General features: G+C 44.2%; 1 protein-coding gene across 1 annotated transcript in view; it reads left to right on the forward strand.

Annotated features, from left to right (window-relative positions):
* The window catches only part of PPP1R36 (protein phosphatase 1 regulatory subunit 36), a 26,629-nt gene extending 17,023 nt beyond the window's left edge, over positions 1-9,606 (forward strand). Inside the window, exons 8-12 of the mRNA XM_075753001.1 lie at positions 1,516-1,656; positions 6,244-6,283; positions 7,546-7,742; positions 7,830-8,018; positions 9,276-9,606. Coding sequence (XP_075609116.1) covers positions 1,516-1,656; positions 6,244-6,283; positions 7,546-7,742; positions 7,830-8,018; positions 9,276-9,513 — 805 coding nt within the window. The 3' untranslated portion in view covers positions 9,514-9,606. The remainder of the gene's footprint in view (positions 1-1,515; positions 1,657-6,243; positions 6,284-7,545; positions 7,743-7,829; positions 8,019-9,275) is intronic.
* Positions 9,607-12,232: the final 2,626 nt, after the last annotated feature.

Genomic DNA, 12,232 nt, shown 5'->3' on the forward strand with positions numbered 1-12,232 from the left:
GACAGACACATCCAACAGCTGTGCAGTCCTTGAGCTGCTCTTCTTGTAGACCCTGTGTGATAACCTAGTAACACAGAAAACAATGCTGGTTATTCCTGCTCCTAGTTGGTGTGTTTTGGGGTTCCTGCCATTTGGGCTGCCTGTGAGAGATGCCTAACTCATCTGTTGGGACTACTCTTGTCCACAGGGAGCCAGGCCTGATATAGTCTGCATAGCTCCTCAGCTGTCTTGAACCTAGATGATGTAGAAGTATCGGTGTCCACAGTGCCTCAAGAGAACCTCTAAGACCATCCTGGCTTCAGAAGTCATTGCTTCTGTGCATTAAACCTTCTTTGGAAAAAAAAAAGTATCAGGAGGGGTTGCTATCAGAGAAAGTCAGGATGAATATGGGCATCTTTGACTTCTTATGACTTTATCTTTTGTTGGTGCTGTGCTGATTCTTTGTAAATCCAAGCCTGAGGCTTTCCTGGCTTCTTCTAGGTTGTGGAAGATCTTCTAACTAACTTCAAAAATAATTAACCGGTTTTCCAAAGCAGTGGGCATGAGACATTCCCCCACCGGAGACAGCTTGGGAATATTCACCTCTGAAATATGTGACTAAGAACAAAAACTCAGCAGTGGTGGATGAGACATGAATGGAACAAGGGCTATTATTTCTGTCCTGCATTTTCTTTCCCCTTTAGTTTCTGTCTGTTTCTGCTTCCAAGCCTTTCATGTCTTTTGAGGAGAATCTGCTGAATTTTATTAGCGATTATCCTTGAGAAGCCCAGAGTAATTGTCCTAATTTATTAAAGGTGGGTTATGTAGAAAGCTTTAGAGCTGGAGGCCATCAGGGGTAGGACAGATGAAAAAACCCAGCTCTCCTGAGTGTGAAAGGAAGCTGGTAACTTTTAGGCCGGCAGTGCTCCCAGGCACTGGGAGACAGTCGGGTGGATTACAGGGGAAGCAGAGGAAATAATAGAAAGCTCTTTGGTTTGGCATTTCCTTAGTGTTTGATCTGAATTGGTTTAAAATACAGGCTTGTGGTGTCAGCCGTTCCTGTTTAGAGGCGGTCCCAAAAGCGCTTCATGTGCCTGTTTGAAGAGGATTAAGTGCTGTCTCTGAATGAGCCAGACCCACCGCTCCAGGCTGCCCAGTGACAGACTCTGCGCCTGGAGATATCGAAATGCAGCTCCAGGGCTTTTATGCAGGCTGCAGAAAGGGTTCATAAGCTGTGCAGGATCAAAGACGGCAACCTGACGGGCTGTGGGCATGCAGCTTATAAGTTGTGTGGGGCAAGAGAGACTGTCGGGGCCCAAGCCCCAGGCCTTGTGGCCCCACCGGCATTGCCAAGCCGTGCTGGGAGTGCCTGAACCCAGCCTTGCCGCAGAGGGGTCCCCCAGTTGTGTCACGCAGCGCATTGGTTTATGTGCCTGAAAACCATGCCTACTTCTCAGGAACAGCCACGCTTTCTAGCACCCCTGCTGTTCAGAGCACCTTCCCTGAAAACCTTTTTTCCTTTTTTGTTTGAAACAGGACTATGATCTTTTTAGAGAAGGAAGAAATGAACGATGTGTTGGCGAAGTTAGCGGTGGCCAGGATTCACCTTGCCAAGGTGTACAGTCACCTCATCCTCGAACGAGGCATGGCACAGCAGCACCGCATGCCTAGTGGAACGTAAGCCAACCCCTTCTGGGGACAACAGCCCAGGGCCAAGGCTTCTGTTGAGTGACACAAGTGAATGCCCAGGGTAATAAATGTCTTGTGGGCCAAGGAGTCACGGAGGACTAAGGGACCATGAGACAGAGAAATGTCCTGACCTCCCTGCAGCTCTATCTCATCTCATAACCAACTCTAAAAGTGTTTCTGGTGAGCTGCTGCCAACTGATTTGGCCACGATGAGTTGCAGCAGAGCTCTGGAGACCAGACTGGAAAGCTCTAGTGCTGGTATGCGGAAGCCTTGCTAGAAATACAGAGCAGGAAACTTTACTGGGTTCAACATGAAAGTCAGTTGGGCAAAAATTAGTGCCAGCCCTGGATCTTACCCCTGCCACTTCCACTTCACTAAATCTTGAAAGCAAATGGTTATGTATGGGCTGGTTGCCACTGATCCCTGCATAAATTTCCTCTTATGGCAAGTCTGAGATAGCATAAAACTAGTCTAGCAAGTGAAGGAGACCATGTTGCAGCAAGTGAAGAGCAGAGACAAGAAGAGGTTGTGCTTGGGCATTGGAAGCGTAGGAGTCCTACCCCTGAGTGGGGAAGATAGTACATGAGTTTTTCAGGGTGGTGAAGATCAAGTGCTCCTTAGATGTGATGGCCCCAGCAATGAACTGAAAGGGGAGAGAAACCCATGGTGGGAATTAAAAAAGAAACTGACGAAGGCAGGAGAAGATGTGTGGGTGTTTGAAAAGGCAGAGAAACCAAGGGAATGATGAGGACAAGAAAAGGGGAGTTTTAACAGGAGATGAAGGTGGTTTAACCTTGGCTGGCAACTAAGCATCAGAAAATATGGTTAGTGGAAGAAGAATGTCATGACAGAGAGATTGTACACTGTGCTACTGTTAGGATTTCTTTCCTCAGCCATGTATGTTCCTGCACAATGTTTCCTTTCCCTGGCAGTAGAAAGGAGCTGGCAGTCCCTACCCAGCACCCACGAGATCTTCTCAGAGCAGTTTCAGGCAATTTTTTTCAGTTAGTTGGTGTGAAACTGCTGCCAGTCCCCCAGAGGAGTCGCAAACATCCACCTGCCTTCCTGCAACACAGCTCCGGGCAGCCCTGCTCCTGGCTGGGGTGGGGGAACCTGGACTTCCTTCTAATCAAGAGGAGAAAGTAACCTGTGAAATGATGGAGTCAAAGGGGAGCTGAAATTGCTGTCCCAACAGGGCTTTCATTTTAGTGTGCCCCATCCTACAAGGTGCTGGACCCTGAGAATTAAGAATGTGTTCCCTCTGCATCGTGGCACATTGGCGTTTCACCAGGGACTCCTGGGAACAGCCTTCTCTGCCAAATCCCTGCTGCCAGATTCCTGCTGAGCAGAGGCATCCTCTTAACATTCTCACTGGTTGGACAGGGAAGATCATGACAGCATTTCATTATTTCTGTTGGGTGGCCCTAATGTCTCCACTTATGAGACTCAGTTGGAGGAACTTATTGCAGAAAGTAACTTGGACACAAGAACTGGATGCAGCTGGATAAAACATCCTATCGTATACCCAGCTAGTTAGCTCTGCTGCCTCTTCAGTCACCTCTGAAGTGCCTCTTCTGCCACCTCTTCATGTTGTCTGGTGGATGGGAATGTGCAGGACTGAGTGGCAAAAAACCACCAGCATGAGAGTGAGAGCAGAGAGCTGAAGCAAGAAACTGTGTTCTTTAATGTTTCTGTCCCAGTGGGGGATAGAGGCTGGCAGTGGGTTGGGATGTTGGTGTCCAGGCTGTGAAAACACAAAGGCTACAAAAGAGCTGTGTCTTAAAGCCTTCATGATGTAAGGTGCTGCATGAAGAGAGACCTCACCGAGTTACTCATAGCAGGGTGGCGGTAGCTGACTACAGCTGACTTCAGAATTAGGCTCATGCTGAGCGTATTATAATACATGGCACTTCCCATACCATACTGGAATTATATAAATATAATCTTTTCCAGGATGACTCAGTTTAGCCTTAAATGTTATCTGGATCCTCCCAGACCATTATATGAACTGCCAAAACCAAGAGCTAAGGGACAGAACTGATTAACACTCTTAATTATAAAAGATGGTTAGGATTTTTTTGAGCACACATGTTTTTGGATGAGAAAGGTCCTTTGTCAAAACAGAAACTGTGGGGAAGGTTACTTCTGATGAATATTTTTTTAACTTGAAAAATGTTTAGATTAAAATCTGAGAAACTATTGATAATGTACCACCCCCAGTTTTACTATATTTTCTTATAAGCCAACTATGGGTTCATGATGGTGTTGAAGCTTTTGCTTTTCACTCTAATTCACCATAGCAACATTTTAAAGAAATCTTGTACTATGTTGGTAAACTGCTTTCCCTTCCAGATCTGCCAAATGTTTACGTGTTCTTACGAAATTATTGATTCTTCATGTAAAGGTTTCCTCTGAAAGTTTAAAAAGGGAGGCTTAGGTGGAGAACATCTTCATCTTAACAATTTACATGATTTGTAAAATGCAGCATTAAAATCCAATCTTGATACTATCCCAGACTGGAATTTGAGAGAGTTCCTCCAGACCTGTTATTTGTGTGTGTTAGCATTAGTCCTTTTGTGCCTCCAACGCCAAGGAAGGAATAGGTGTGTCTGGCTTTCTGCTTTTAAGTTGATGGGGGTTGTGCAACCTCTTTATGGTGCCAGTTTCCTTATGCGCATTTGTCATAATGGGAAAAATACAGAGTGTTCCCAACGCTGCATGCATCAATGGCGCAAACACAGTCCAGCCAGCCCTTACTGATCCTTGAAGCTGGCTTGATCCATGGGCAATTAGCGTCACAGCTGCGGTGGAAGGAGCTGCTAAATGGCACAGGAAGCATTTTTTCCCCATGTGCCCCTATGCAGAACAGTAGCTCTTGTAGATGTCTGAAGCCAACATCATCTTGCATCCAGACCCCACACTTACAGCACTGTCTGCCCTTGGCTGTGCTGTCCTCTTTTATGCGTGAACTCATCCCGTCTCCCTGACAGCTATGAGAAAGCAGTATTACTGTATTTCTAGAAGGCGTGATGCTCTTTGCTCACTCATTCACATCTCTTACAAGTCCCATCCTGAATCTTGTTGCAAGTTTGATGTTTTCCTGGCCCTTTCTGTATTTTCCTAGGTAATTAGCAACATGGGAGGTGCCTCTTAGTTCAACACTCATTTTAGGAAACTTTACTTCAAGCAGGTCTCTTAGCTTAATACCTCACCTGAGGGAAGAAAGCACTAGGGGAAAGAAGGGTGGAGACCCCTGGCCTTGTGTGACTCTAATTATTAGCATTATTTGCTGTTGCTGGCCTCCATATAGGGACTAGGGATTAGTTCTAAGACACTGCAAGAGCTGTATATTGCTAAAAGGTGAAGCTGGGTTTCACATTTAGGTTTAAGAAACTGGGGTCACTTTAGGTTTCTCCACTCTGGTGGAGAAGACAGAACACTGTACTTTACCAGCATTCATAATGAATCAAAAGCATCAGAGTTGTTCTGGGAGTTCTGCTTTGGCAAGTGTCCACACCATGCTTGCGGAGTCAAGCTTGTTTTCCCTTGCACAATATGTGAAGTGTCAGCAGGATTATGGCTGGTGGGAGCAGGGTAGGGGGATACATGGTCATCTTGATCAAAAAATCAATAAATAAAAGTCAGAAGATGGTAAATAGAACTATAGGGCTGAAAGGTATGATCTTCATGGTCTGCTCTGCATTGATGTTTCTGGGGTGATGGCAGTTGGTGAATGGCAGGTGTATGGAACGCTTGATGTTATCAGGAAGATAAGGGACATGTCAGGAGTTGGTGAGTTGATGTGGAGACAGGCTTTCCTGTGCATCTGGCAGGACCAAGCCTGATCTGTGGGGATGTGTAGGCTAGCAGGGAAATTTTGCTTTCATTTCCATGAGGATGAGTTGTGCCATCTCCAGGAGAACTGAGTGGCTGCTGGGATGTGTGCATCACGTGATGGACAGTCATTTGACTTTGTGTGAGAATCCCTGGGCTCAAGTGGGTGGCAAGAGCATCTCTCAGGCTTCCACTGGGCAAATTGCTGCTTCTTTAACAAAGGCCCTCTGTCATTCTTGGGCATGTTTTACATTTCTTCTTGGACATTCATCAGACATCTCCTTCCTGGTTTTTGAGTTTATTGTCTCAGCATTGGCCTGGCTTTGTGCCCTTGGTAACTCTGCTCATTGCTCTTCCAGTGATGTCAGGAAGAGGTTTTTTATTTACTTCAGTGGGAACTGGGTTAGATCAGCGCTGACCACTTTTGAGAGGCCCACGCAGAGAGCTCAGTCTAGATAGCATAGCAGGGGAGCCTCGCCTGCTCATCACATCCAGCTTTGTTCTCTGTCTCATTTAATTAACTGAGCCATACAATATTTTGCATTTTCTCCTTCTGAGTCCTGCCTTTCTCTTGGACAGTGGGTCTCTGCATGCTAGTAATGAGGATCTACCAGCAACAACTTTATTGCCTGGTGAAATGCCAGCTTGGCATAGCCTCATGAGTCATATTCAATGATCTGTTCAGAGAGCTGAAAGGACGACTGCTGCTATTAATTTTGTGCTCTTGTTCACTGCCTTAGGAGAAAAACATCGTTGCAGAAAGATTGGAGCTTCTTTGAGGTAAGAAAGACACAAAGATAAATGGAGAGCGTGGCTGAGTGTCAGCCCAGAGCATGTCCCTCCCTTCCACATCCAAATGCTCTTTCCCTTTTTGGTTGTCCCGGTAGTTTACTTGTAGGCCAAAATACCTAGAATAAAATTTTACCTCTAGGGCCTAGATGTCCCTGCAAAATACCATCTCTTTGCCCTTCAGCCCAAGCCTTTTGCCCTTGGAGCCCTCAGCCAGGGAATTTCAGTCCCTCTGTGGCTCTCAGCCCTCAGGCAGTTCCAACCACAGCCTGAGGTACCTCTGGGAAGTTTGGTGTATAGGTTTCTTCTCACCATGGGCCTCACAGTTTCATCTCTGTAGGAAAGACATTTCATAGCCTTCTTTCATTTCCATTACCCTTGGCGACATTTCTAGATGCCAGTGACCTGGCCTGCAACATACATCTCCATCAGCCATTTATGAGACTCACTGTGTAGCAGAGCTTCAGCAAGTTAATACAAACCAGCTGGGCCCAAATTATACTTTGTAATTCATAAATTGGGAAGCCTTTCCTTGAAAGAAGGGAACTGTGGTTTCAATTCCAAGGACACACAGCCATCCCACCAATGCCATCTTTTCAAGAACAGACTGGATTTACTGGGGGTTGATTCCGCTTATGCCAGGGATCACAAATGTTAAATAGGAGTGAAAAGCTAGATTATTTTTTTTTAATCAGCAAGCAAACATGCGGAGGTGAGATGTGATGAGTTCATATTTAGTAGTAATATTTTATGTGACCATAATACTATCATTCAGGGTGGGGATCATCTTGTCTACCTGCAGCTGCCCAAACAATAACTTTCCAGTCAGACCATGCCCTTCGGCTGCCTTGACAGTCAATGTAGAAAAGAGCTCAGCCAGAGGATGAATTGTTGCCTCTTGAGATACATGGATGTGATAGGAATCCCCATAGAATGATTCATCCCATCAGTCTCTTTCCGTTGATTATTGAGGGAAACTAGGTGGTGATCTCAGGTTAACTCCTTAGTTTCTAGCAGCAAGACTAAGCCAAATTGGTCAGAGTTGAGCAAGATGAACTCCATCTGAGTTTCTAGCCTCATCTGTCTGCATACCTTTAAAAAAACAGTCCTTTCAAATCTTCACTGATATATGGTAAAGTTTGATGCCACATGGTTGCTGGCATTTTAGTGGAGTCACGCCAGCATCCCCTCTGGGATGCAATGGGACTCTGGGCCTTTTCCCAGTGAAAAGGGGATCTGTGTTTTCAATTTAGGGCTTTTACAACTTCTGCAGCCATGTGGCTTGGCTTGTGTTCAGACGGAAGCACTTCCAAGTGATTCGGGAAGAAATCGGCAGGCTGCTTTGCTCCAACGTGTTCAATCCTGCTTTAAGAGACAGGAGCAATGTTGACTTGCAGAAAGCAGGAGACAGGACTGCTGATGCAAATACTATTCACTTGCCGTATCTGAGGTACACGTTTGACACACTGGTGAGTCCTTAGGGAACCTGCCCTGTCCGAATACACTGAGGTAACACCTGCATTTGTGTTCTTTCAAGAAAAGTCCGTGCCAAGCATACTTCCATAAACAGCATGGTTCACCAGTGTTCGCCAGTGCTCAGCACGCTGCTGCCCTTACCAAAGGACCATGCCCAATACCTCTCCCAGAACCACTACTGCCAGGGCAGAGACTCTCAACCTTGCACATGTGACGGCCTGCCAGACTTCTCAAAATGGTTTACTACCAAGTAAGAAGCTATTTCTCTACATAAATAGATTTGGTAGTGCTATGAGGAAGGATGTCGGACGTGTAGCTCTTCCTCATTGGGAGAGGGGCCATTGGACTGAGGATTTGGTCTACATGGGAGTTAGAGAAGAACAGGAGTGTAGGCAAGACAGGCATGAGTGAGCCTGAAACTTGCAGAAGTAGTACTCCTGGTTAACTGATGGCAAAGCAGCTACTGTCCATCGTAATGCTTTGTTAAAACTAAAAAAATTCTGGGGAAAGGAAATATGCTTTAATATAAATTTGAGCAGAAATTAATCAAAACCTCTCAAAATAATTTTTTTTCCTCTCTCATGATTCATCCAATTTCTTATTTCTTCTTGACTGTTAGTTTTTAATATTCTGAGCAGACATTACTGCTGCACTTTATTCTGACAAAGTCATTTTTTTACTACATTGTACTTTTAAAAATATAATTTAGATTGTAATAGAAATAGAACCTTTTCTTCTGATTAATGATAAAACCAAAATTTTTCAAACCTGAGTACACCATATGAGAGAAATTCCATTTTCCATCCAGCCATGGTTAACAGAAATATTACTGCAGTGCTTTTTTATGTAATAACTCATGTAAACAGGACCACTGTAAATCAGTTTTGCTCTGTTGAAGTGTATCTAAGGCTCCCTGTAAGACTTTCCACATAAGTCGTCTTTTCCGGCCTGGAAACTAGAATTTGAGAATTGCCTTAATTTGTCTGGATCTTCCAGAGATCTGGCAATCTAATGAATGCTACAGCACTGTGCATGCAAAATCTTTGGACATACCTACAACACACAACCAGCAAGTCCGGTATTTCTTGAGAGTGTGAAATTTGCTACAAATGCACATGTAATTGTTTCATGCATGCTTTGGAAGCTGGGTGCATCCTGAGCACCTTGGCTTTATAACTTATGCACAGAATCAGGTAATTTGTATGTAATAGGGCCAAATTTTCCAGGGAGTGCTGAGCTTCACATGGACATATGCAACTCGTGTGCATGCATGCTCCAGACAGAAACATTGACGCGGTGTGCGAGGTGCTGAGGGTATAAGCATGGTTATTTGTTTTTCCCTGGGGGAGAGCAGATATTCTCTGCATAATGGGTTATGCACAGCCCAGCTAAAGGAGGCAAGGTTCCTTGCTGGTTTACCCAGGAAACATTACAGATCTGTCCCCCCTTTCTCCCGTTTTCCTTTGCTTCATTGTGTCAAGCAGATTAACACGATGTTTTCTAACAGGGTGGGCATCATTGGAGCTCATTGTAGTGAGTTAAAGGCTTTGATGAACATGCCTGATGGGATGATGGAGGAGGAAGAAGAGAAAGAACAAGAGCAAGGAAGAATAAGGAGTGGTTTCTCCATCCTGCCAAATTACCTCAGTTCGCCAGCTTCAAGAAGCCCCCAAAACAGGCTTAGCAGTCAGAGCACTCTCCTCTCAAGAAGAGAGGTGGAAGGTGACTGTCATCAGAGCAACTAGCAGAAGTGGTATCTTCTCATGTTGAGTGGCATGGTTTCACGCAGCTAAGTAAATCACTTTAAAATTGCAGCTTAAGTAGCCTAACTCATTTGTCAGGGGCTGGGTGACTGGAGACCTGGACTGTAATTCCTGATTCTATCACTAACTATTTTTCCTTGATCTTATTGCCTTCATTGCACTATTTCTGAGGAGATTATTTTACTGAATTAATTTGGGAAGTGCTTTGACACCTGAAGATGAATATGATTCTTGATTTTAATGTCAACCTCTTTTTCTAAAGGGTTAGCAAAGCAACCAGGAGACATGACTTACTAGAGTATAAAAGTTGCTAAAATGTTGCTTTTAGAGAGAGTTACTCTAGAATCTTTAATATATTGTGTTTACTTCTTTCTCTCATTTTGTTCTCAGATATAGCTAGCCGAATTTATGACTCATTATGAAATAAGTATAGCAAAGAGAAATGCTGTTATTTAAAATATCTACCAAGACTTAATTTCATTTTATCTTTGTAATGATATATATATATGTTTATAATTGATTTTACATGATTGAGAAAGCAGATCTTAGATGTTCAAACTATAATATGCAGTTGGGATGTCAATATCTTGAAACAAAATGAATTAATGGTAGGAAATGGTATCATTTTACCTATAAGACTATCTGTACGTGCTAATCAGGAGGAAAATTTACAATGAAATCCTGACTTTGTCAGAATCAGTAAGAATCAATGAAAAATAATGGATGATTAAACAGTGGAAGAAAACCAGAGACAATTTCCATCATTGTTAAAAGGAGAAATTTCACATGTTAGTGCTGGTTTGGAAGTTTTTCAGCAAAACTTATTTATGCTGGATAAAAATAATACAATTTTCCCTTGCAATGTGTAGTTCAGTTTTTAAAAGGACAAAATTTTGCAGCACAATTATGATGAGAAATTTACTTCTTCTGGAGTAACCTATAGTCCAGGGACCAGATCACTTCTGTGGGATGGCCCTGCACTGCCTTACTGAGACAGACGCTTGAACTGCAGATTCACAGCTATTATTTAGTCTCTTCACTTAGCCTGGCATATGTTATATTAACACATAAGTAGCATTGTGGCCTCGGCTTGTTTTCCCTATGTCAGCTGAGTCCTTTTACCTTTGAATGAGTCTGTTGTGGCCTGCAGTTTCTCTCTCAAGCTTTTCATTAGACATCTGTTCTGTTACAGAGTAAAAATATTTAAAAATAACCTCTTAGAAATTCTGTGTGGGATGGAAAACACATATTCTGTCCCAAAGGAGACAAAATGTAAAATATATAGAACTGTGTGTAAGACTGCTATATCTTCCTCATATACATGATGTGGAGTGATACACTCTTTATTCAAAATTAACATTTCTAGGTTATGCATCTGCATTCATTTTGGGCAGGCAGGTTAGAGCTCATATGATCTGAAAAATGGTGACGAGACCTTGAGATGGTGCTTTAGTTGCAGCTTTCCTGAGAGCTTGGCTGAGCCAAAGCATGTGCAGCTGTCTTTCCCAGCTGCATGGGTGACTCCTGGATGGTGCATGCCTGGCCAAACACGCAAGAGGCAGTCATGGTATCATTGCCCTGCAGCAGCATAGTTTTCCTACCGAATGATGCAGCAAGATGTTGGCTAATACCTGGAGCTGATGGAGGCTACAGCGCAGCTTCCTTCTCTTGGTCTTGGGAGAAACCTTTCAGTTCCTGCCTGAGGAGACCTCTGTGTGCTAAAGGATGGGTACAGCTTTGTCTCTCTAGCTGTGACATTGACCTCTCTCTGATCTGTGGACTGACATCCCAGTACGCTTGCAAAAGCACCTTGCTTGGTCATGGCAAGCAAACAGGCATTGTACTTGGAGTATGAGGGAAAGGTGTCCTTCATCACATCAGTCCTGCAGGGCAATGTAGTCTGTGGTATTTGCTAATAACTGGGATTTGTGAACAGTCCTTGCAGTGCCTGGGGCAGAGATTTCACGGAGTTACACACTTGGCCTGTGGTGGGCCCAGGACGACAGGAGAAGACTGAAGGGTGGAGCATGCAGAGCTCCTGGATGCAAACAAGCTTTTTGTGCACTGTCACCTACCTGCAAGGTCTGTGTCACTGCAGAGAGGAGGAAGCGCTGAGCAGCTACCAATGTTGCTCAAAAGCAGTCGATGAGCTACTCAGACCGAGAGATGACGTTCAACATCCTATGTTTGCCCCTCTCCAGGTTCGAGGCAGGTTCCTCACAGTCTCCTTAAGTGGAGCAGCCCCATGGGGGTACTTTCTCACTATAAAATAGTAAGCAACGAGTGACTGCTTTTGGGATGCCATTTTCCTAGGACAAAAGGCAGCTCCAGACCAGGCATAATCTCAGTTACTTCTGTCTGTGCCTAGAACATGCTGTCTGGCTCACTCTGCAGGAATTACCTGGGTAAAATATGATGATCCTAGTGAGTCCTTGTTTTAAAACACTGTGATTGTCAGCCAAGCCCTCAGCCATGGCTTTCGGACTAAGTTTTCTGTGGTAATATAGCAACAACCTTGAACTTTCCAGAAAGGATTGAGAAATACCTTGAAGTTCAGATCCTTTAGTCAGCAGAGTCTCTTCCAGGGCTGCCTTCTCAGCGTTAAGTGTCTGCTTCTTCTGAGGTAATGTATGTCTAAGAAAGACAGACAACCCATGCTTGTTTAAGCATGTAAGCAAGACCTGGCAGCCTTTCACACATG

This window comes from Balearica regulorum, chromosome 5 (genome assembly GCF_011004875.1).
Source record: "Balearica regulorum gibbericeps isolate bBalReg1 chromosome 5, bBalReg1.pri, whole genome shotgun sequence".
NCBI lineage: Eukaryota > Metazoa > Chordata > Aves > Gruiformes > Gruidae > Balearica > Balearica regulorum.